Here is a 24352-nt window from a genome sequence, read left to right as displayed (position 1 = left end):
AAATTTCATGCAGCTTAATTTGGAATTAGACTCAGAAAATTACTAGCCTCCACCCTTTTTTCTGTATTCAGTTACACCACCGTACTTTTAATGTTGACATTTTTATACTTGTGCAATGTGATCTAAATGCCACTCGAAGTCCATGCCCAAATCTCTGAATCGTCAACCACCATCTTCATCCTTTCTACTTCTTTGGCAGTAGCAGCCTTAATGTTTGAAAGAATTCAACTGGTTTGCAGTCTGTAAGTCTTTGCTCCTGTCTAAAAAGCTAATATTGCAAAATATATCAAGAACTTTGAGAAATATAGATTTTAGTGTTGGTATAACATTGTGTATCGTGTACATGGAACTTTGTGTGTCTGGAAAATAGATTTTTCAGGCTCTTGTGCCTTAAATGGTATCATGACAGCTGTACTTAAATACAGTATTTTGGCCCATAAAATGTTGGTTGGAAAACTATATTTTCATGCTATGTGAGATGTTGTCATTCACTATATCAGTAGTAACAACAGTAGCACTGCTAAGACATTTACTTGGCTAACTGCTTGGAAAAATGCAATAATTAGTAAATATTGCTGAATACTTTGAGCAAGACACGTTCAAGTCAGAGCTAACTGTTGATGGCATTAGGAAACTCATCAATTTTTGAGCATTGTTAAAACAGCCAGCTCTGTTCAGGAACAAAAAGTATTACAAGGTAAGTATAAAATGAGGAATATAAAATATAGGACATGAGAATTCACAAGCACCTTTCAAAATCTTCTTTTTAAAAATCAGATTTTACTTAAAAATGGCTGTAAAGTGCTTGCAGAGTGACAAGGTGTTGGCTTGGCACTTGATTAGCAGGACTTTAAGAATTGGATAGCTACTTGTGACAGTAGTTTTCTTTGAGCTGAATTATATATTAACATTTTATATTTTTACTAAAATTACTTCAAGAATATTCTGATTCAATTGTTTTATCATTCTTATTTCCAAATATGAAATAAACTACCGTAATAAAAGATTATTTTCAAGAAGTGTAACTTTTACAATTAACTGCTTAATTTTTTCTATAAGTCTAGTAAACAAACACACAATGTCCTCCTCCTTATTCACCATAAACCATGATTACACTTTTTGAAATGGTATGAAGCTAATGGAAAAATATTAAACAAATGGCTAATGCTTCCATTTAAATCAATCATATATATTTAATTTCAATAGTTTTGATACAAATGGTTTCCTAACTGTTCCCTTTCCCTACAAACGTAAAATACAGATCAACATATTTAAATCTTAATTTGTATATTTTATATTCAACTATATAAAGTATATTAACTACAATACTTAATTATATTGTTTGTATAATAATTCAATGGATTGAATTATTATGTGTTAAATTTGTTTGCCAACCATCTCATCCTAAGAATATTTGCTTTGTGTAATATAATAAATATAGCATTAATCTTGATTTGATTGCAGATAGGGGAAGGGAAAATTAATTTCACTATATGCTAAATTAATTATGAGTGTAAAAAAGAAGTGAGTATAAAGTGCATACTGTAAGTTGGAAATGTTATGCCAGTAGTAAAACATGGAAACAAAATGGACATCTCAATTTTTATTTCTGAGGTAAAATTTCTTGCCATAGAGGTAATTCCTAGCTACCACAATGTACTCAGCTAGTTTTAATAACCTCTATGGATTTTAAAACATATTTTTCCTATTGAATGTGAACCACCAAACCAATTATATGTTTTCTGTAATAAAAACTGGTTTATTTAAGTAAAATATTTGGAGAGGGGGTGCTACATTCACAGAATTAAACCAATGTTAATTGAAAGTGAGTATATCTCCGACAAGTCCTTGATGCAAATATTATAGAGAGTTCATAGTACCTTCTTTTTATCTTTATGTCATAGCATTAAACCTTGCATATGTACCAAATATGAAATTAAAAGGCTTCTTTTTCCATAAAAGCCAGTTCATATTTGGTGAATTTTATATAAACAGCATTTGTTTTACTGTTCATTGTATCTTGAGAGAAGTAATTTTTTATAAGACTTCACTCAGACTCAATTTGGCAATAGTTCTGAAAAAAACCAGAGACTGTAACACATTTGAATGAGAACAGGAATCTATGTCTCCATTTAGGAACCATAAATGTACCCTCATAGTTAAAGAGATTATGAGTTCAACAATAAGGCTGTCTCGGTGGCTGTCTGGCTTTCCCTCACTAATGAATAACTTCCATTGCAGGCAACAGTAGGATTAGGAACTTTGACATCTGCCTTGTAGGTCAATGAACTATTAAATACTTGGAAATTGATGCAGCAGTGCTTGGGATTATATGACACATAATACAAAAATGGGCATTTACATCTGCAACCAAAATGGCCTAAAGAGATGTAGAACTCTGTGAAACAAGAGCACAAGTGCAACTATCTATGGTTGGAATGAATGAAAGACAACAGATCATAAATTACTAATGCAAGTCCTGCATTTGCAGACACCAAAGATTTTCCCCAGCATCTAACCAAATAAAAAATATTAATTTGAAATAAGGCCAAAATGAACTTGCCCGATCATTTGCAAGATGATGCATTTATTTATTCATTCATTTACTTATTTATTTACCTTACTTATTATATTCCACCTTTATTATTTGTGTTGAGTTATTTTTACACTAACTCAAGGCAGCAAACCTATCCAAAACACCCTCCTCCTCCTCCTATCCCAAAGGTGCTTTTCAAAAGGTAACTTGACTTTGTTGGGTTTTTTCCTTGAATTGAAGAAACTTCCTGGATGAGAAGTGAAATGTTTTCAGGGGGGAAACAAAGTCCACTTGCCTTTTGAAAAGCATCTTTGGGACAACCGTGACCTGGTTGATTGAGAATCTCCATAGACATTCCTTCTCCTATTTTCCCTACATCAACCCTGTGAGGTGAGAGGAAGTGACTGGCCCAAGGTCACCTAGCTGGCTCTCATGGCTAAGATGGAGCTTGAATTCATGGTCTTTTGTTTTGTAGCCTGGTACCTTAACCACTAGACCAAAGGAATAGCAAGAAATTTAATATATAAATTTCAGATGAAAAAGCTGAAATCCTCCTGTAACAAGAGAAAACAAATCTCATATAGCAAAGGTTATGTTAAAAATTAAGTATTTATGTATGCATTTATTATTTTATATTTAATTTTATGGTGTCTGGGGCTATATAAACATATCTGAAGTCTTTTAGTTGTTATTCCCAGTGCCACAGAAGCTGGAGTGTATCAAATCCTCTGTGCCCTAATTTCTGTGTATAAAATTGGATGACTTTAAGCAATGATAAGTTATATGCAGAACAACATATAAATTATTCTTCAGTGTTCTTATTAGATCTGGAAGCATAGCAAATGTATATGGCTTCAGTTAAGTTCATTAAATTTTAGTTCTACTTAACCTCTCATGTTTGTGATGCAAGAAAATAATTACCAGAAGCCTAACACCTAATTATTATATAATGTAAATGTCACTGTTCTTGAGAATGTTTTAGTTTATATAAAACTTAACATACAGTACATATGTCCAGTTCATTTGCATACCCACAATTACACACACAAAATCCCCTACACAGTATACATGATTATAAGTAGATTAATAAAATAATTTTCCCAGGAAGTCTCCATTTTTTTAACCTTGCTGATGAATGGATGCTTTGCTTTTGATTCTTTAAAAAAAACACTCATAGAAGAAATATAAGACACAGAACTTTCTTGATTTATTTCATTCTTTTTGCAACATCCAGATAGGCATATTCTATTTCCCGATCTGCAGGGCATGTATTTGTGAACTCATCCCTATCATATGCATTATTCAAATATCTCCAGATACCAGTCATTTCAGATGGAAATTCGAAATTTCTAAACTTCTTTGCCACAACCTTAAAAAAAATAAATGAAATCATTATCAGTAGAGTACTGTTCTTATGTAATCAGTAGAAAACAAAAATATGGTGATAGAAAATTGTACAAACTGAGCTTTAATGTAGCACTAAAAGATATTTTAGATCTTGCATTTTAAAAAACTGATAATCTCGAAAAAATAGGACATTCACAGTTTTTGGTCATTTGTCGTCATTAATTGCTTGGTTTGAATTAAAGGGATAAAATAGACTCCAATTAAAGTAAGGATTTTTAAAATATTAAATGTGAGGCAAATATGAGTTGAAATTTTAAAAAATTGGACATGGTTTATATGACAAATTAGAATAAATACTACATTAACGTGCAAGCAAACATAGTTTGAAGTATTCAGTATGAAATAAATGTAGAGGAGGAATTATTGTGGCATGCATTACTCATTTTACATAAAGGGGGGAAAAACAAACCTTGATAATATGAAGCTTTGGCAAGAGATTGCAATCTGCTAATGTGAATTCATCACCATCTAGGAATTTCCTTGAGGAAACAGTGATGTCTTCAGTGCTATTGGCATCTATTTCTTCAGGCAAAGGGGTGTTTAAGTAAGTATTCAGTTTATTTAAAGCCTTAAGCAATGTTTTTTCTAAATCTAAAGTAAAAAAGGAAAATAATGGAATTCACTATTTGTTCACTGATAATTAAGTAGCCAAAACAGCAACATCCTTTCTTCCTGACAGTTAGAACAATTAATCAGTGGAACAGCTTGCCTCCAGAAGTTGTGAATGCCCCAACACTGGAAGTCTTTAAGAATATGTTGGATAGCCATTTGTCTGAAACGGTATAGGTTTCCTGCCTAGGCAGGGGTTTGGACTAGAAGACCTCCAAGGTCCCTTCCAACTCTGCTATTGTATTGTATTGTATCCATAAAGAGAAAGATAACTGTATACTTTGAGGGACAGATCTGATACGTGCTATAATAGAAAGATGTTAAGAAAATAACTTGAAAAAATACTGCCCATCCCACTCAACTCTCCACATGTTCACCCCAAAGCTGAACATTTGGGAGAAAGGAGAAGACATAATTTTCATAACAGTGGAGCCAAGCTCTTGCACTATCAATCTGATTTGAATGCAGTGACAAATGGATCAAGTTTAATGGTAAAGAACAGAATAAGGGAGAAAAAATAGATCTATTCAGGTAGCAAAATGGAGAATAAATCAGGTTGGGTGGTCTTAACATATAATAACCTAAAGGAAACACATAAGCTACTAAACATAATGAAGCATGATCAATAGCCACAAAACATTAGCTATCAATTAGAAAAGAAACTAAAAGCAGGAGGAAGAGAAAAGCAAATAAAATAAATTACTATAAAGGGGTGTTTTTGAAGCTGCTATTGCATATAAAATCCTTGGCTAGCTATAATGATAAGATAGCTTTGGGACAATTATGCAACCAAGCACTTCTCTCTCCCAGGAGCTGTAACCAAGGTTGCATATTGCTGAAAGACTGTAATCTAGGCAGGAGTAAGATAAATGGCTACAGAAAGGCATCTTGAAAAGGGCACTGAAAGTTAAATCAAGGGTAGAACTTGTGAAATAAATAATCTAAGGCAATGAAAACTATCTCACCACCTCCTGCTTTTATCAAATCAGAACAGAAACTCATCTTATCTGTTTTTGAGACAATGACTCAAAAAACAAGCAAACAAAAAATCCAGAAGCCACAGCCTGTTTTTAGTCCATTGCTAAAACAAGGACGGGGGGATCCTCTTTATTAGTTTTCCCACAACTCTCTTTACTTAGGCTACTGGGCATGCTGCAACACTTGCAAGAACATGTACAGAGTCAAGCTACCCAGATCAATCTGAACTGCCTTTGTCCATTCCTCTAGTTCTATGTAAACAAGAATTTTGAGTATTGTTGTGGAGGCCTGTAAATCAAGGTACTGTTCTCTTGTAAGGGATCTGTGATTGAATGCTACATTAGCAGAAGCTTATGGAAAGAAACAAATCTGACAGTTTTGCAAAAAAAAAAAATTAATGCAGATAGAATGATCACTTTTTGGTCTTTGCAATTCTGGATTTCCTGCAGATGAGTTAATAGGTATAGTGCCAAACATGGAGTACCTGGAGTCCATGAAAACTGAAACAAAGCAAAATTTATAATACTTACGTTCATTGACATCTTCCCTTGTATTTTTTATGAATGCAGAAAATTTAGCAAACACATCATTTCCTGCAGAGTAAGATTCTGTATGGTTTGGTGCAAGTTTAGGATATCTGAAAAATTTAACATATAAGAATTTATTGCCATCTAATTATTTTTCAGCATTGTATTTGAAACTCTGTAATAGAACTAAAGTGTCTGTGCCAATCATATCTCTTGCCTATCCATTAGCCATCTTTAATCTGTTTCAATCCACGGCTCTCTTGATACTCAATGATTTAAGAATATTCAACACTCATTCTATATAACATCAAACTAATTATAGCACAGCAGAATACTGTACCTTGGTGGTGCTAATTTTTCTTCTAGAAATTCTTCAATTTTATTTACATCTATTTTAACATCACCATCAAAAGTTATAAATGGAGGGTTTGTTCCTGGAGCTAATTTCTGTAAGTCTGCAGGTTTCCTATACAAAAAAAAAAAAGAAATATCTTGTTTGAGAAAAACAAAAACTGGTCAACTGTACAAATTATTGCATTTTAATTCAGCTACCTATCTTGGAATTTAAAATTGTGATTGCCAATGTAGTATTTAAGTACATTTATTGAAAGTCTATCATCTTTAGTTCAGACTCGGCACACATTTTTTTTCTTGTTTAGGGCTGAGGGAGTTAGCAAAACCTATAAATTATGTCATTCAAGGAGATTCAAAAGGGTTAATAGCAAAACAACTTTGTGGAAGTGGAAAGATGCTATACTAATACGGCTTTGGAAGAATATGTCTTCTCTTAGCATTCTGATAGCTTGACTAATCTCCCTTCTGACACGTTAGATGTGATGACTCTAACCAACACACCATATATTTTTCATTATTTTCTAGGAAACATGGGGGAAAAGAAATAGAGGAACATAGTTTTCCCTGTCTTCATGGCAGGAGGGAAGATTACAAAAATTGTGACTTTCTCTTTTCATTGAAATATCTGGGAACCAAGAACTGATGATACCCAGAAATGATCAACTGATTGGGAAAGTGACTAACAGAATGTCAGTCCTCATGTCAGCTCCTGACACATTAACAAATCACATGAGGAAAGCCATAGTAGCCTACGATGGCAAAATTTTGGTAGCATCTTTTCCAATTGATACATTTTCTTCAAAGGCATAAGCTTATTGATCTAGATTTCCCTTCATCAGACACATAGAAAGACTATTCTGATACAGAATTTAATTAAGGGTGAGGCAGAGAGTGGGGAAGAGGAGTTGATTATGCAGATAAAAGTTAAACGTGAAACAGATTACCAGTATTTTATCAATTAAAAATTGTATTGTGTTAATAAACGAATATATTTCTTAAGATTTTCTGAAATTGCCTGAAAGCTTATACTTGTGAAAGTTTAACCATTTCTCATTCAATGGTGCTGTTGAAGTCCTGTTTTTTCAAAACAAATCAAAACAGTCGCTTAAGTGATATGTCATACAGTAGTAAAGGAGGTTAAAATGTTTTGATAATAGTCACTGTTTTGGAAAAATTCCCATTTTTTTTCCACATGGACAAACGTGGCTAGGAACTAAGTCTTTATTATAATTCTGGAATGGCAGCCAAAATAGACAATTGATACTCTCTAAACAGACAGAAGATATCATTCCAAATTTATACCTAAAACTGTATTAAAATTATGTTATATATAAAATATGCAATTATTTCATGACAGTGAAGGTACTGATAAGAAGTCACTTGGATTTAGTGAAAGTTTACAAATATCTCTCTAAGTAAGTAGAAATATAAATTCTGGGCCTGGATTTAATATTAAAAATAAATAAATATTTTTTTTAAATGGAGAAAAGGCATTATAACTCACCGTTTCAAATCCACAGTGGTAACATTAAAAATAACACCCTTTAGCCAGAGAATCATGAAGAGACGTTGAGAAAATGGGCAGTTTCCAATACTTTCCCCATCACTGCCAGCCTACGGCAAGAATGAAGGTTAATTAAACTACTGGCATTAATTTAAGATGCTCAATCATTACTGCAAGATGCACATAGTCCAATTCTCCCATAATTGCAGCCTCAGTGCTCTCTTGAAATTTCTTCCCTTGTTTCTTCCAGACACATAATTAAATGACAGCAATACTGTACCATTTTTCCTATCAGATTCACCTCTACACCCGGAGTCCCCAATCCCCAAGCCGCAGCCCATTACCGGGCTTTGAGCCTTTCAGAACCAGGCCATGGAAGTGATGGGCAAGCAAGTGTCCCCACTTGCACATGCAGCGGGCGTGTGTACTCCATTTGCATGAGTGGTGGGCGAGAGTGCCCGCTACTCACGCAAATGAAACTGTGTGCATGTTTGCCCACCACTCACCGAGAACCAACCACTTTCTCCCCCCCCCCAACTGGAAAAGTTGGGGAACTCTTCTCTAGATCTTTTCAGCTAAACAGAAGATAGGAATATTTCAGAATAAAATGTACAATGTTAGAGATTCATGTCTCTTTGCAATCTTTTTCTTGTTCAAATCAAGTTTATTAAATCAAATTTATTAGTTTAAGGATTGATATAATTAGGCCATGTGTAACTGACAGACTCAATGCCAAATTGTGGTTTCAATATAGATTTTATCTATTATTATTTTATTCTAGAATTTTTAACTGGATATTCATTGAAAGTTTTTATTTGTTCTAGTCTCTGGTCTTTGATTTCAATAATAATAAACTTGATTCATTAATTTAATTTTAATGTAACTTATGCCTAGACCCTTCACACCTCTTGGGAGTGTGGTCCACAATAAAATATTTGGGAGCTGAAAGTCTACAAAAATAGTTTGAGTTGGCATCTGAATCAAGATCCTCAAGTTGGCCATGCCTGGCTTATAGTGTAACTTGTTGGGTAAACTCTATCAGTTGTAGTTTATACAACAAACCAGTTAAAATGACGGAGTAATGTATGAAGCTAGCCAAAAAGCTTATGTCAAGGTCCAGAGATACCAACATGGAAGAAAAGACATTAGCTGTCAGTTATGAATTTTACATTTATACATGAAGAAACATATTTACTAGCTGTTATTCTTTAGTTATATATTCTAAACTACAGAAAGAAGTGTTCACTTCTTAAATATATGAAATAAGTATGAAATACATAAATTTCAGGGGGATGTTATGATCTTCCTTTTAGTGTCTGGACTATAATGTAAAAAGCACCATTTTCAAAGGTAAAATCAGAAAATTCAAGTTGATGAATTAAGGTTTTTTGATAGATAATAAACAGAAATAAATAATATTAGTTTTTGGAGCACCACTAAACACAACCACTGTCATTTCAAATATTAATTATGTATGTAATGTAGTAGTGTACACTGTATATATAAATTCACCCCTAAAAGCCTACAGTGTGATTGGGGAGATTTACGGTATATACTGGGATGGTCAGAAATGCATTGCAGGGGAATAAATAAGGATATATGTATAACTGCATGTATATTAATTAGTACCCGTTTTGGGATCCACTAAAACTGTGTGGCAACACCTAATTGGCATATTCATGCTAAAACTTTCCTTGATATGTCACTCTCAGTCTTGAGTTTTATGGTACCAGGCTAGCAAGTGGGAGTTCAATTCCCGCCTTAGCCATGAAAGCCAGCTGGGTGACTTTGGGCCAGTTGCTCATTCTCAGCCCAACCCACTTCACAAGGTTGCTACTGTGGGGTCACCTGGCTGGCTTTATAGGAGGAAGAAAGTATGTTGGATATTTTGCGGCCTTGAATTATTTATAAAAATAATAAAGGCAGGGAAAATATAAACAAACAATCAAACAAAGCAGCATCAAAACTACATTTTAAGCATTTTAAATAGTTCTGTACTGACAACCCCCCCCCCCCATTTTATAAAATCACCATTTTATAGCTACCTTTCAACTGAGGTTGGAGAGATTTACAACTTCTATGTATGTATTGCCCTGCCCATTTGTAGAAGGAAGAAACAATGGCTGATGTCCCTGTTCTCCCTCCTTTCTCTTGGGTTTTTTTTTTTGGGGGGGGGGAGACAGAATTCAATTGAGGGAAGGCAAGCAGATAGCCAGATAAGAGAGGGGGAGTGGGAGAGAGAGAGAGAACAGAAACAGAAATCAAGCAGAACAACTTGGGGGGGGGGGGTGTGAAGAGTTTTCCTTAGCCCTGGAGGGATAGTGAGCAGCATTTAACAGAAATAAAAGCAAAACAAAGAAACAAAAATCAAGAAGTGCATAAGCCACCCTGAAGGGAAAAGAGAGAGCTGGCGGAGTAAACTTGGGATTGGCTTTTGCTTTCCACCCCATCAGAAATAACAGAATTTCTGATTATAGCAGATGACAGGTGAACGCTGGAAGGTACAGTAACAATAGTGTCAGTGATCTTGCAACTAGTTCAGCAATTCTGCAGAACTAAAGGTGCTGTGAAAGGCAGGAGGATTCTAGAGGCCAGACATTCCAGATGCCAAATGCTGTCAAAATGAAAAATTGGACAGAGGACATCCTCCTCAGAGTCACCAGTCTCCGCTCAGTACAGGTAGTCCTCAACTTACAACAATTCCTTTAGTGACCATTCAAAGTTACAACAGCACTGGAAAAAATGACTTATGATTGTTTTTCACAGTTGCGACCTTTGCACCATCCCCATGGTCAGGTGATCAAAATTCAGGTGCTTGGCAACTGGTTCATACTTATGACTGTTGCTGTGTCCCAAGGTCATGTTGTAGGAAGTTATCACCCAGCCCTCTCCCAGAAAAATGAAATATCCTAGGAAATATTGATAAGGCAGAATATTATATTTTCCTGGATGTGAAAAAGGGAGAAACACATTTTAAAAACTAAGTAAATTCCTGCAGCTTCCTGCCATCCTCACTTTATCAATGGGCCATTAAGAAGGCCAAGCTAGTCCACTTTACATGATAAAGAGTTCTCCCCTTCAGCTCCAGGGGGATGGGTGTAGAGTTCTGGCAGTGACAATGAAGGCATGATAATATAAGCCTTTATTCAACTGACCACATGGCATCTGAGAATTCAACCAAACCTGGATTCAAAACTCAGCCTAGAGGGTTGCCCTTGCATGGGCCCATGTGAGTCTGACAGCCAATCAGAATACATTTCTTACACAGGAACAGGAAACAGATAGGTGGGGCCGAACAGATTATAAAAAGCCCTGCAAGTCCTTCTTCACTCCTTCCTTTGCCTTCTCTTCTTCTCCACCAACATTGAAGCATGTGATCACCTTTTCTGTTCAGGACTCAAGCCATGTGGTCCTGTCCACCATTAAAACCATCTTTCCAAGCAGCCTCCATGTCTCCAGTGTCTTTTTCCCCACTTGGAGGGTAAGCAAAGTCAATGGGGAAACCAGATTCACTTAAAAAATGGGTGACTAACTTATCAATTGCAATGATTCACTTAACAACTGAGGCAAGAAAAGTCATAAAACAGGACAAAACTCACTTAACATATGTATCACTTAACAACAGAAATCTTGGGCTAAATTGTGGTAATAAGTTGAGGACCACCTGTATCCAGTCAACTAAGGCCATACAAGTAACCTTGATACAGAATGGGTGGGAAGAACTGGGGGGGGGGGTGAGTTAAAGGGCTCAGGAGTCAAGATTCTAGAGAGAGTTAAAAGGAAAAATACATTAGAATAGTTAAAATAGTTGTAATAGGAAGAAGATATTGTGTTGAAAGTATGGGGCCATAAGTGGGCAGAATGGTGAATAAAGTAAATAGAGAGGGAATAATTCCAGGGAATAAGAAAAACAAAATAAAGTCTAAGAAAAAACAAAACAAACTCTTTTCATTATAGAGGAATTTTTATGCTGAAAGATAATAATTTTCTTTCTGAAGAGACTTGCCTCTTGTCTGGCTTGGGCACCATCTCCCCAAGAAAAACCCACAGGAGGACCATTCGTGTTTGTATTGGTCTTAAACTCGGTACAACAAGGTCAGAAGTGCACAAGCAAGAAATTAATATTATTTGCTATTTATCCTATTACAAGGATTATGGTTTCAACAGACCAATGCTATTTCTAATCCGTATTTAATAACATGCTAGGAGACTAACTAAAGATCATACATCAATAAGGAAAAAATATAGCCTTGTTAAATTCTTAAAGGGAATTATTTTAACAAAAGAGCATTGTATTCTGGAACACATTATAGGACTGGGAAAAGGAGATTAACTGGTATTTAAATTACATGTCCGTTAATTACATATCCTTTATATGGTTTCCGCTATCCTTAATGTAAATATCATTTAAAATAAAAATCTGTAATGAACTGCAAATGAATACCCTTAATAATATGAGAAGCAGGGAGTTGAAAACAACAGCAATGACACAAAAATGGGGAAACAATCTAAGATTGATCATCCTAACCTCTGCTCAAGAACCAAATGGTGAAATTAAACATGAAAAGCAGGTAGTCTTTGCTTGTGAGTTGGAGTTTTAAAGTTTTTACTTATCTTGGTTATATATTATGAATAATAGTCTTTCACCAAAAATTTAAATATTGAGAAAGGAATTGAAAATAATTACAGGTAACCAATAAAAGGTTACAAGCATAACGATTTCTGACACTATTCTGCTGGGAGGATATAGGAGGGGTCATGTAGGCATCTAATCCAATCTTTTGCTCAGAAGAATTTAGATTACAATGTCCTCCCAAAAATGACTACCCATCTTCAGGGCTTTAACAAGCCAGTAAGAAGTCACTATATGCTTCAGAGTTTGATAGCTACAAATGTTTTCAATGCTGCACAACAATTCTTTAATATATCAAAAAGATGCATTGGCTAAAAGATATTAGGCAATCAACCCTTCCTGCCTTAACTGACAACAACCTACTTCATTTATGTTATTCCCAACTGAATTTCATGTTTTCATTTTCCCTGGAGGGGAACACAAAGATCAGATTAATTACTCCCCTGCATCAATATTGTACAGCCTACAGTTTGTCTCTTAAGCAGAAATAACAGATAGAAATACTGGATGACTGTATGATTAGCAACAATATTTCTCAATCATTCACTTACATATTATTATAAAGATAAGTTTCATTTAGAAATTACATACAACTATAACTACAATACAATCTAAAAGGACAACCAAATTATTCATGTACAACAAAAAACTTACGGTACTTAGCACACAGAAGAATACCATTTACTGTAGAATAAATGTAAAGGAATGGGTTTTGTTACATTTCTAAGTTGACAGCAGAATTACAGGACAGTATATAAATAAAACAAAGTATGCAATAACAGGTAATCATAGAGCAAAGCTGTTTAAGGCATAATGTATATTACACTTAGAATGCATCCATAGCTACTCAATAGAAAAAGGTGAAGAGAAAAACTTCTATGTGCACAAAAATAATTAAGCCTACTATATTTTAGAAATCTGGCAGAGTATTTTACCCATGATTTTTTTTAAAAAAAAATGTTTATACAATAAGATACAATGTTTCACATAGAGATTTCTGCTACAAAAAATCTGGAAAATCACTAGAAGGCAACAAATAATTTTCGGTATCTCTCTGCTGCAATCTAATAGTCATCTGGACTTGACAGCCCAGATCTGGTAGCCTAAAATCTGATGGGAAAAACATTTGTTTCCCAGGACTCTTATTCCCAGTACAAGGGCATAACAAGTTTATCAGCAGCAGAAGTGATGATTTAGTAATCTCTTGGCAGAAAACATTTTCACCTTCCATTAGTACAGGTGTAAACATAGCAGAAATGAAAATCCATACTGTTCTTTACTAATCATGGGTTTTATTATCAACACAAAAATCAGATAACCTTCATATGTTATTTCTATAACAGAGTTTAAAGTAACTAGGTTGTACAGAACAAAAGCTATGTGATCCTTTCAGATAACAAGATGCCGTGTTACATGGCTCCAAATATTTATTGTCTGCAAATAAATAAACCCATTTGCTAAAGAGTTCATTACAATTTCCAGTGATTCTGAACGTTTTCTTTGTTAGCATTTCCTACTATTGAGCTAGGAACTTCTTAAATTTCTACACACATTTAGGGATGGGGCAAGGTAATTCTTTCCCCAACATACAAAGTAAATCTATACTTTTACTTCTCAAAGAAGAGAGGCGGCAGCAGAAATCTGTTGCAAACTGTAAATACTGAGTGATCCTTAAGAGGATACCTGTCAGATGTAGTTTGGAATCTCTAAAAGTAACACCCAACAATTTTGTCCAGTATCAAATCCAGGAAGACTGCTGCAGTTTGATAATATATCTGAAGGAAAATCTAGAAGAACTACAAAATAAAGAATAACAAAGTTGGAAGGCACCTTGAAGGTCTTCTTGTCCAACCTCCTGCCCAAGCAAAACACCCCACTGTTTCAGACAAGTGACTGTCCAATCTCTTCTTAAAACCTCTGGTGATGGAACATTCACAACTTCTGAAGGCAAGCTGTTCCACTGATTAATTGTTTGCTCCTTAATTCTAGCCTGGATCTCTCTTTGATAAGTTTCCATCTGTTACTTGCCTTCAGCTGCTTTGAAGAATAGGTTGACCTCCTCTTCTCTGTGGCAGCCCCTCAAATATTGGAATACTGTTATCATGTCAGCTTCTCTTCCTTAAACTAGACATACCCAGTTCCTAAAACTGTTCATCAGATGGTTTAGCCTCCAGACTCCTAATAATCGGGTGCGTTTCAAGGTGTTGACCATCATCTTTAAGGCGCTCCATGGCACAGGACCTAGTTATTTGCAGGATCGTATCCTGCCCCATACATCCCTTCGGCCGATTCGCTCACACAGAGAGGGACTCCTCCGGGTGCCGTCCACTAGGCTGTGCCAGCGGGCGACGCCTAGGGGAAGGGCCTTCTCTGTGATGGGCCCGACCCTCTGGAATGACCTTCCCCCCGACATTAGAATGACTACGGATCTCCGCTCCTTCCGTCAGAAACTTAAAACCCACCTATTCCAGCTAGCCGGCTTGGCCTAATTCCACCTTTCCCACCTCAGTTTTATTTCTAAATTTTTAGGATTGGTTTTAGGGTCTGTTTTTAATTTTTATAAATTCGTACAGAGGTTGTTTAATTTGATTTTTAGCTATGTATATGATTGTTTGTATCTTTTTAAATTTATTCCTGTACACCGCCCCGAGTCCCTCCGGGGAGAGGGGGCGGTCTAGAAATTTAATAAATTATTATTAATTATTATTAATTAATCTTTGTTGCATTTCTTTGCACTGTTTCTAGAATCTCAGCTTTTTTTGTAACATGGTGACCAGAGCTGGAACAGTATTCCAAGTGTGGTCCTCCCAAGGCAGTATATGGCAGTATTAATACTTCATGTGATCCTTTTACTATTTCTCTGTCACAAGATTAAATTATGGGAAATCATTTTTTTCCAGGGTAGATACAAAGAAGAACCAAATTTCTCCAAAATACTTATTCTTATTTGTTTGTTTGTTTAATTTATATTTCATCCATCTCGCTGTTGTAGTGATTCAGGGAAGCATATAGAATGATAAAAATATGACATAAAAAGTTAAAAATTAAGTAAGATTAAATAAAGATAAAAACCAAGAGAATAGGAGACATGGGAGTGGGGATCTTCTCATTACTCCCTCAGTCAACTCCAGCATATAACATCCCTATTAGGGTACCAGGTCAATCGGCAGAGCCAGGTTCTCCTTCCAGAAGACATCTCCGGAGAGAGAATATTCCAAAGGGCAGGGCCACAGCAGAAAAGGCACTTCTCTTGGATCTCACCAGCTGAAATTATTTGGCTGATAGGATCCAAAGTATGCCTCTTCTGCTGGAGTGAGTGGGTCAGGACAATCCCATTGGAGAGAGACAGCTCCTCAGACATCCTGTCAAGGCAAATAGGACTGAATTTCAAGTGGAATCATTGGAATCTTTCAACTTTTACAAAACAGTAATAAGCATCATAGCACCTGTGGCTGCCATGGCGTCTATAATACCTCCCTTTGGTATTCTAGAACTTTATAATTAAATTACACTGTTAAAAAATGTCAAAAATCTTACATGATGTCAACGTTCAGGTCGTGGCTATCACATTTTAAAAACAAGTTGGTGCCCACCATCTGAAAATTTGCTAATGCTTATTATAAAACTAAGTACTAGCTCAAACCCAGAAGCATTTTAATTTTTAGAAGTCAATGAAGTACTTTCAAATCACCTAAGCCAAACTTGTATAAAATCCATTATTGTCCACCTAAATCTTGCAATTAAATATTTTCAGTGGGTCTGTGAGGAAATATTTGAGAAGACTATGTATTTATGCCTTGATGTACACCAAAGAAAGCAGTGATTTTTTAATGCATCATAATGCAACACAACTTAGTAATGTCACAAAACTTGGATTATTTTAGCACAGCAAATTGGCAATTTAGAATCAAGTCTTCAGATACAACAAAGCTAAAATTAATTCCCTAGCATGTATTTCCTAAGATCATCCTCCATGAACACAGCTGTTGAGTTTTAAGTCATATGGTTAAGCATACTGTATTGGATAAGCCAACCAATCTCAAGATGATAGTTTTAATATTTTCCATAAATGGGGAAAGGTCCTTTCTATCAAATCATATCAAAACTTTATTTGAAACTTGGGGGGAGGGGTTTGCCTTTGAGTCATTATTGAATCCTGGTGACTGCCTGGACAAGTCCTTACAGGTTTTTTTGCCAAACCATTTCAGAAGTGGTTTGCCATTAACTCTTTCCTAGGGCTTAGCAAGAGAATGACTGGCCCAAGGTCACCTATCTGGCTTTGTGCCTAAGGCAGGACTAGAACTCACAGTCTCTTCAGTTTCTAGCCCAATGCCTAAACCACAACACAACTGGCTCTCTCCAACCATAGTTTGATCATATCGCTCCTGACGGGTTTTTTAATTTTGTGATTTTATTTAGGGGATTTTAAACTGTGATTTTAATTGTTTCCATTCATCTGTCTACCTCCTCCATGTATATGTCTATATTTTATGTCTGTATTGTCCATATTTGTATTTTATATGTTTTTATTGTACGCCACCCCGAGTCCTTCGGGAGAGGGTGCGGCTAACAAATAAAGTTTTTATTATTATTATTATTATTATTATTATTATTATTATTATTATTATTATTATTATTATTATTATTATTATTAACTTACTTCTAACTTAAATGTGAATTCAATATAAATTCTAAATAAATCTGTAAGTATTTGAAATGTCAATTTCCAATATCTAACAAATAACCTTTAACAATTTACAAGTATAATTTTCAAAAATGTCAACAGATAATTACATAAATGACCAGATATGTTATGCCTAATATACATTGAGAAAATACTCTTATTTTAACTAACAATGAAATAAATAATGCTATTGGAAGGAGTCCAAAGAGATTAAAATACCACAATCACATGAAGGTTATGAAAGGAATTTATAATTCCAGCTTTCCCTAAGCTGCATTATGAAGCCCCACATTTTCTGTTGGAATTTTTGCATTTTCTAACACAGGCTTAATATTTGTGAAAGATTAAACATAAAATTGATGAGTTTGACATCTAGACTTAGGATGTCCATTGGCTCAATTATATCCAGCTGCCACAGCCTCCAGGCACTGGAAGTGTTCTTGATAATATCACTTGGGTGGCCAGAGGCAAATGTTCAGTTATCATGAGCATACTAATGATATTTAACCTGCTGATAAATGACCTTATCTAATAGCTTCATGTAGATGTTCCATTATACCTACACAACCATAGTATAGCTCTAAGCAGGTCTGAGTGATTTTATTCAATAAATGCCTAAAGTAGTCTTCAAAGTGATTTCCTAAAGTTTTATCGAAGAGAGCTCAAGTCACTGAAGACAGAATTTATGGCAGGTTATCTACAAATGCAATCAGTGGAAAAATAAGCATATTTTGCAGTATTTATGACCCCAAAGAAACTCTTAAGAAAGATCCTTCCTTACCTGCGATCAATAAGATTTCTTCTTTGTTTTCTTTCAACAGTACCGTGGGTATCTTTTCTTCCATTTAAGTTCTGAAATTCCTATAAAAACCTTGGAACCTACAGGATAACTCACATTGAGAGTCCATATGGATCCAAGCAACCATCACTCTCTTATTCCAAACAGTAACTAAGGCCTCAATTAAGCTGAACACTCCTAAGCATCTTCTGAAACCAGTGGACCAGTCAAATAGGTCCTTCCTCCCAAACCACAAGCAGCAAGAGAGAACTGTGAGTTGTCTGTCCATGACAAGGAACTGGTCCCAACATCCCCCAACTCCAGATCACTGTATTATTGCCTTGCCATAAAAACCAAATCCAGTGTGTAACCTCTTTGTGAATCAGGTCATCAATAAACTTGGTCATGGCCATGCTGGCCACAAAATCTCAAACCACCTCAGATGGGGCAGATTTAAGTTTTCCAGAACCATAATTTAAAAATATATGTTTTATGTGGTGCCTGTGGAAACTGCTAATCCATATCCTTTCTGGGAAATTACAACAGGGGTGGGCTTCAAAATTTCAGCAATAGATTCTCTGCCTGGTTGCTGGGTGGGTGTGGCCATGGTGGGTGTGGCCTAGTCAGCCTCCTGCACCATGGGGAGGGGAGTGTTTTCGCCTTTCCCAGGCTCCAGAGGCTTTCCTCGAGCTTCTGAGAGGGCAAAAACCTCCTCCCTTCAGGCTCCGGAGGCCCTTCGGAGGCCAGAAATGGGCCCATTTCCGACGTTCCAAAACTTCCGAGAGGCCTGTTTCCCCCCTCCCCGAGCCTCTGCACGGACCCTGCACTTATCTCGCATCCAAAATGGGAGACTCCTGGGAGGGGAGGGGAGGGGCATGGTAGGTGGGGCCAGCCAGGAGTGGGATTTGGAGGTTCTCCTAACCAGCCTTAACGTTATTTATTTATTTATTATTTATTTATTTCGATTTTTATACCGCCCCCTCTCCCCAAAGGGACTTGGGGCGGTGTACAGTCAAATAAAACAGATAAAATGGGTTAGCTATGGGTTCCCCCAAACCCGGGCGAACCCATAGCAGCCCACCCCTGAATTACAACCATATATATACCAAAAAGCCACCAAGTATAAGATTTACTTTGAAGTTAGAGTACACCTGGATCTCAATTTTTGTCAGTAGGAAATTGATTCTACCATTGCAAAATAACAGGAAGGTTATTTTGATTAATAGGAACCAGCATTTTTATGGTCAGTGTGCCATGCCTACCTTATCATAACTTTCAGACAATGAAAAAGCCTATCCTTAACTTAATGGGTTTGTATTATTATACATACTTAGCACATAGCATGCTGACTCTGTAAAACCACTTAGAAAAGGCTGTAAAGCACTGTGAAGCGGTATACAAGTGCTATTGCTATTAACAGTGTAGCATTTTCCTACTCCTGCTGTGCCAGTTACAAGCCTTTAATTATTTCTTAACTTGAAGCAAGGCAATTCATGCCTCTTAATTGAACTATTAGTCCTCATGGCTTTCCTGCCTTTGAGAAAATGCTTCAGAAACAAATGCTTCTGGCTGCAAGCATGTGCAGCAGCTGCCTACTGTTCATTAAACTGCTCGACTTTTTTCATGTTTCCAATGAGCAAAGAGAAAGACACCAACGTTTTAAGAAACCAACTCATTAAAGCTAATGAAACTTTTAAAACAGTAGTACTTTTATCAGCAGCCTGAAACAAATTAGAATACTTTGTTGAAGAATGGACAGGTGCTCTGCTTGCATGTGGTCCAAATATATTTTTTTCTGAATTATTGCATGTATTTATTTATTTAACATATATAGTAATTTGTTCAACAAGGCACTCTGGGCAGCGGACAGGTAACAGCAACAACCATAATCTTTAACATTTTAAAATAACATAAACGAAATAGTAATTAAGGCCCTTAAATCTGCACCCACACCAAAGCTCCATTAGCACCCTGGTCCAGTGCCCAGGGCAAAATCCAGGACTTTATGTCCCTGAGGAAGCCTATCAAGTCAGGGGCATCTATATATCAGGGGGAAGCTGCTTCACAAGACAAATGCCATGAGAGGTGCCCCAAAACAGGTGTTCATTTAATTTAAGCTAAAGAAAAGGTGATGATCGGTAAGATTTGTAAACTTTAATCTCAACAATATAAATCTGCCTATATTTGGGTTAAAGCTTTTCATATTTTCCACTACTTTTCTGCTGTAATAGACTACATACTCCATGCAAGAATAAGTAAGTTTTTCATCCTACCATGAACTTACGGTACGTCCCAAACTATCAAGTTGAAGAAAAAAGGATAGATTTGCATTGCAGTCTTCTAGGGTCTGATGTTCTCCATACCTACTGCTTGCTGGAAATGTTGGAATTTTATTCTGAATACATCTTGAAGATAGCAGATTTAAAGACATGATACAAAGATAAACATCCCATGTTTACACCAAGTCTCCCACAGCGTAAACAAATTACGTTTGTTAGAATTTTTTTCTAAGTTTTCTACTGTTTCTAGTGAACGTTTTGATGTACACTTCTGAGGATGCTTTCCACTCAGCTTATTTCTAAAAGTATTCTTTTGGATTCAAAATGATAATTATTGACACTCTAGAAAAACAAAATTATTATCAACAATTAACTAAAAACTGTTATCAACCATAGATCTCTCTGAAGCTGAGCGGTAGAATTTGGTCCCACATTTGCTATATGCTCCACCCCCAAGTTCAAAACCAACAATGAAAACTCTTAAAATCTTACTGGCAAGTTCAGCAGAATCCAAATAAATACACAGTACTTAGTTTCTCGCCTATTTCAAAACTTTATATTTAATTCACTAAATTATAAGTTGATTATGCTGTGGAGATTCTAAACTAGATCCCCAAGCACGACTTTGTTATCAAAACTTTAGGTGTGATCTCTAAAGCATTGAAGCCATCAATATGCAACTTCCGTGCAGATACAAAAGATCCTACTCAAAAGAATTAGCTATAGACAAGCAAACACAGCGCAGTTTAAAGGGAAAAAAATACTAACTAAAGAGAAGCTCCCTGATTCCAAAGTCTACAGTTACCTAACTGGCCCAAAGTTGTAGCTTATTCAAGTAGTTTCATTAAAAAGCAGCAACCTACAATACCACCATTTTTATTATTCTTTATACCAGAAGCTGCCGCTTGGAGAGCAATATTCTGGGATGGCTAACGACCCCGATGCTTATGTAGTATCCTTACTTTTACAAAGAGAGAAATGTCATGTTCCTGTTTCTCTTGCTCAGGCGCATCGTGGGGGACGGTCTGCTTCCCTTCTACAGTCGCTTCTTCTTCTTCTCTTCCATGAAGGCCATTCAACCCCAGAGCATCTACTTCTTCAGCCCCTTCAGGGAATCCGTCAACAGGCTCACCCTGCTGTGTGTGGCTGCTGAGTTCATCAGCCTCTCCCGGAGATCCCACCGCTCCAGAATCGGCGGGCTGCACCTCCTCGACCTCCTGTTGCTGCTTCCCCTCCTCCTCCTCCTCCTCTTCCTCCGCATTCGCCTCAGGATTATCCTGGGCGCCAGTTTCCTCTGTACTTGCATCTGGCGCTGGTGGGCTTTCCTGGTTTACTTCTGTCTCTTCCACCGCGAGATCCTCCTCTGCCGCCAGAGTTTCTTCAACAGGGCTCTCGCTGGGAGGGCGGTCTCCCCGCAGAGTCTCCTCTCCGGTCCGCCACTGCTCCTCCAGCTGGATGTTACTATCCGCCCCGCCCTCCTCTTGTCCTTCTTCTTCAGCAACTTCAGGAGATTCTTTTTCGGAGCCTTTTTCGGCCGCGTCGTCTTCTCTCTCATCCTCAGCACGCTCTTCCAAGGCTGGGATTTGCTCAGCTGTGCTCTTTTCCTCCGCGGGCTCCTCTCCTTCGGAGGCGTCTTCTGAGCCGGTCGGGCTTGCCCTTTGGCCCCCGGCCGACTCTCCCGCCGGCTGCGGAGGCTCTTCGGGGGCAGGAGGCTCGGCCCAGGTGTTACCCTCAGATTTTTCCTCGGGGCTTTCCGCGCTAGTTGTTCCTTCTGCGCTCGGACTGCCTTGTGGTCCAACTTGCTCTGCAGGTGGCCCCGTTAAACTCTCCTGATCCTCCTCCTCGGTCTTTGGGGTCGCCTCTCCGCTGCTCTGGCTCGGAGGACTCGCCCCGTGGCTCCCACCTTCTTCCTCCCGGGCTGTTTCTTCAGACGCTTCTTTCAGAGGGTCTCCCTCCTCGGGGGTGCAGGCGGGGCGCTCCTTCGCCTCCTGGTCTTGGTCGGAGCCCACCGGCGCTCCATTTTCGCCCACGCCTTTCTTGAACGCTTCTTCGTTATTCTCGGCGGGAGCTGGCAGCTCGAGCGACCCTCGCGCCTCTGCCATGCTGACCTCCTCAGGAAAAAGACGGACCAAATTGCAGGTGGCAGGTTTGCCTCCTCGCTGCTGAGAGCGCCGAGCTCTTGGCCGGCTCGCCCTCTCGCAATGGCGACTCTGTCCTCCCCGCGCTCTGTGTGGAGATTAAGACTAAGACTTGCCCAGCCCCAAGGGTCACATTCTTCACTCTCCGCTAGGTAGCCTGCCCGAGGGGTGCGCGCATGCTCAAAAGCAACCGGCAAAGCTCACCTTTGCCTTCCCAGGGCACTGAGGGAGAAAAGACTAAAAAGGGACAGGAGCGAAGGGGGAGGGCAAGCCTTTATCCCCAAACTTCCTAGCTAAGATTGCACTTTTTTCCAAGTACTGTTTAGGATTCTACCTGATTTTGCGTTCCTCATCTTGCTTTAAAAATGCGAACAAGCCTGGAACTATAGAGGTAGAGACAATCACCATAGCCTGTTATAAAATGGTTTCGGGGGAGGGGGGCAATTGGTATAAAATGTGCTTGAATAGATTTCAGTTGCCCTGTCCCTCTCTGGATTCAGGTCTCTGTGTCTTCATCTACATAAATACTGAAGGCACATTAAGAGATGTTTTCTGATGTGCCATAAATACATGGCACTCAATGCACATTTACAGCATATAGATTGCTACTTACAAACTTAGAAACTATAGGCAGGGATGGGGAATGAGTTGGTTTTTTTTTTAAAAGAAGAGTAGCATGACAGAATGTGAATGTGAAGTTTCTAGAAGTGTTAATATACTTATTTCGCTTTTTTTTTTTAAAAAAGTCCTAATCAAAAGAGAAATTGCCTCTGTCTCTCTGATAATAACACTGCTACTCCTAAAAGCAGTGGCAATAAAATGGAATGAAATTTTACACTATAAACGTAGAACCTCTGTACAGTATGTATGTATGTATGTATGTATGTATGTATGTATGTATGTATGTATGTATAAAACTCCCATTTTTCCATCTGGATTTCTTGAACTGCCTGTGATGTATAGATAGGGTTGGCTAAGGATAAAGTTAGAATAGCTTCATCAGTAATGCAGATCTATCAATTTCAATTCGTCAGAAATGGTTTTCTCTTCAGGTTCATATTTATTGGCTAAGTGCCTCGACATGACATCACCATCACTTCACAGGTGGATTACTATAATATGCCCTAAATGGGGCTGTACTTGAAAATATTTGGAAGCTGCAATTGATGACAATTGCCATGTCCAATCTAAACTGAGGCAACTCACTATTTTCATATAGCAGCAATTCTGTAAGAGCAGCATGCTAGTTTGTTCCAGGTGCAATTCAAAGTGCTGATAATAATGTACCTTTAAAGTCCTACGTGGTTTGCCATCTGGCTATATCTGATACTGCCTAATTCAAAGAGAACCAGACCGGCAAGTTGTGCTGTAGAGACTGTTTGCTTAATGTCTCCACGCCTCGTAAAATACAAAGAGGTGAATGTCCTCTATAGCAGCTTCTTCCCTGTGGAATGTCAGCTCCCTAGATTTAAGATCCATGCCCGGGGATTAGATACTGAAGACCTGGTTCTTTCAAAGAGTGGGAAGTGAGGTTTGAGTGGGTAAAGTTAATAGGGAATATACAATGAATTTTGCAATAAGTTCATATGATTTATAGTTCTCTTGTTTTATTATTATAATTATTATTTCATTATGTTAGTTTGTCTTAAATGTCATTATGTATTAAACATTTTATACATTAAATATGTATTAAATTATTCATAGTAATACAATATAATCAATACTGTATGATTATTGCTTTAGTGTGTATTGTTATTACAAGTCACTTGATACTAAAGCAGTACAAAATATATTTAATAAATGAACAAACAAATAGAATTATACTGAGCCACTGTCAGTTTAACTACAAAGCAAAGCAGCTGGAGTTTCCAAACACTAAATTAAAACTCAGCACAGCAGATGATTGCTTAGCACATAAATTACAT

At 37.2% G+C, this 24352-nt stretch overlaps 1 protein-coding gene across 1 annotated transcript; it reads right to left on the bottom strand.

The window, feature by feature from the left end:
• Window positions 1-2176: 2176 nt before the first annotated feature.
• On the bottom strand, window positions 2177-22579 carry CLIC6 (chloride intracellular channel 6). Its single transcript, XM_081952187.1, has 6 exons — window positions 21252-22579; window positions 7916-8025; window positions 6398-6523; window positions 6061-6167; window positions 4353-4534; window positions 2177-3905 (listed from the first exon to the last, which is right to left on the bottom strand). Exons 1-6 carry the CDS (start codon window positions 22389-22391, stop codon window positions 3744-3746), a joined length of 1827 nt encoding a protein of 608 aa, XP_081808313.1. The 5' UTR covers window positions 22392-22579; the 3' UTR covers window positions 2177-3743.
• Between the last annotated feature and the right edge of the window lie 1773 nt (window positions 22580-24352).

The sequence above is a fragment of the Natrix helvetica genome (assembly GCF_964273705.1).
Source record: "Natrix helvetica genome assembly, chromosome: 4".
Lineage (NCBI taxonomy): Eukaryota > Metazoa > Chordata > Lepidosauria > Squamata > Natricidae > Natrix > Natrix helvetica.
This window is presented reverse-complemented; position numbering and strand designations above follow the sequence as displayed.

Excerpts from the sequence above, each read along its gene's own strand:
- CLIC6 (XM_081952187.1), bottom strand. The coding sequence starts at position 22,391 with ATGGCAGAGGCGCGAGGGTCGCTCGAGCTGCCAGCTCCCGCCGAGAAT. Across the intron at positions 6,168-6,397 it reads GAAAAATTAGCACCACCAAG|ATATCCTAAACTTGCACCAA; the intron begins GTACAGTATTCT and ends TAAATTTTTCAG. Across the intron at positions 3,906-4,352 it reads CAAAGCTTCATATTATCAAG|GTTGTGGCAAAGAAGTTTAG; the intron begins GTTTGTTTTTCC and ends ATTTTTTTTAAG.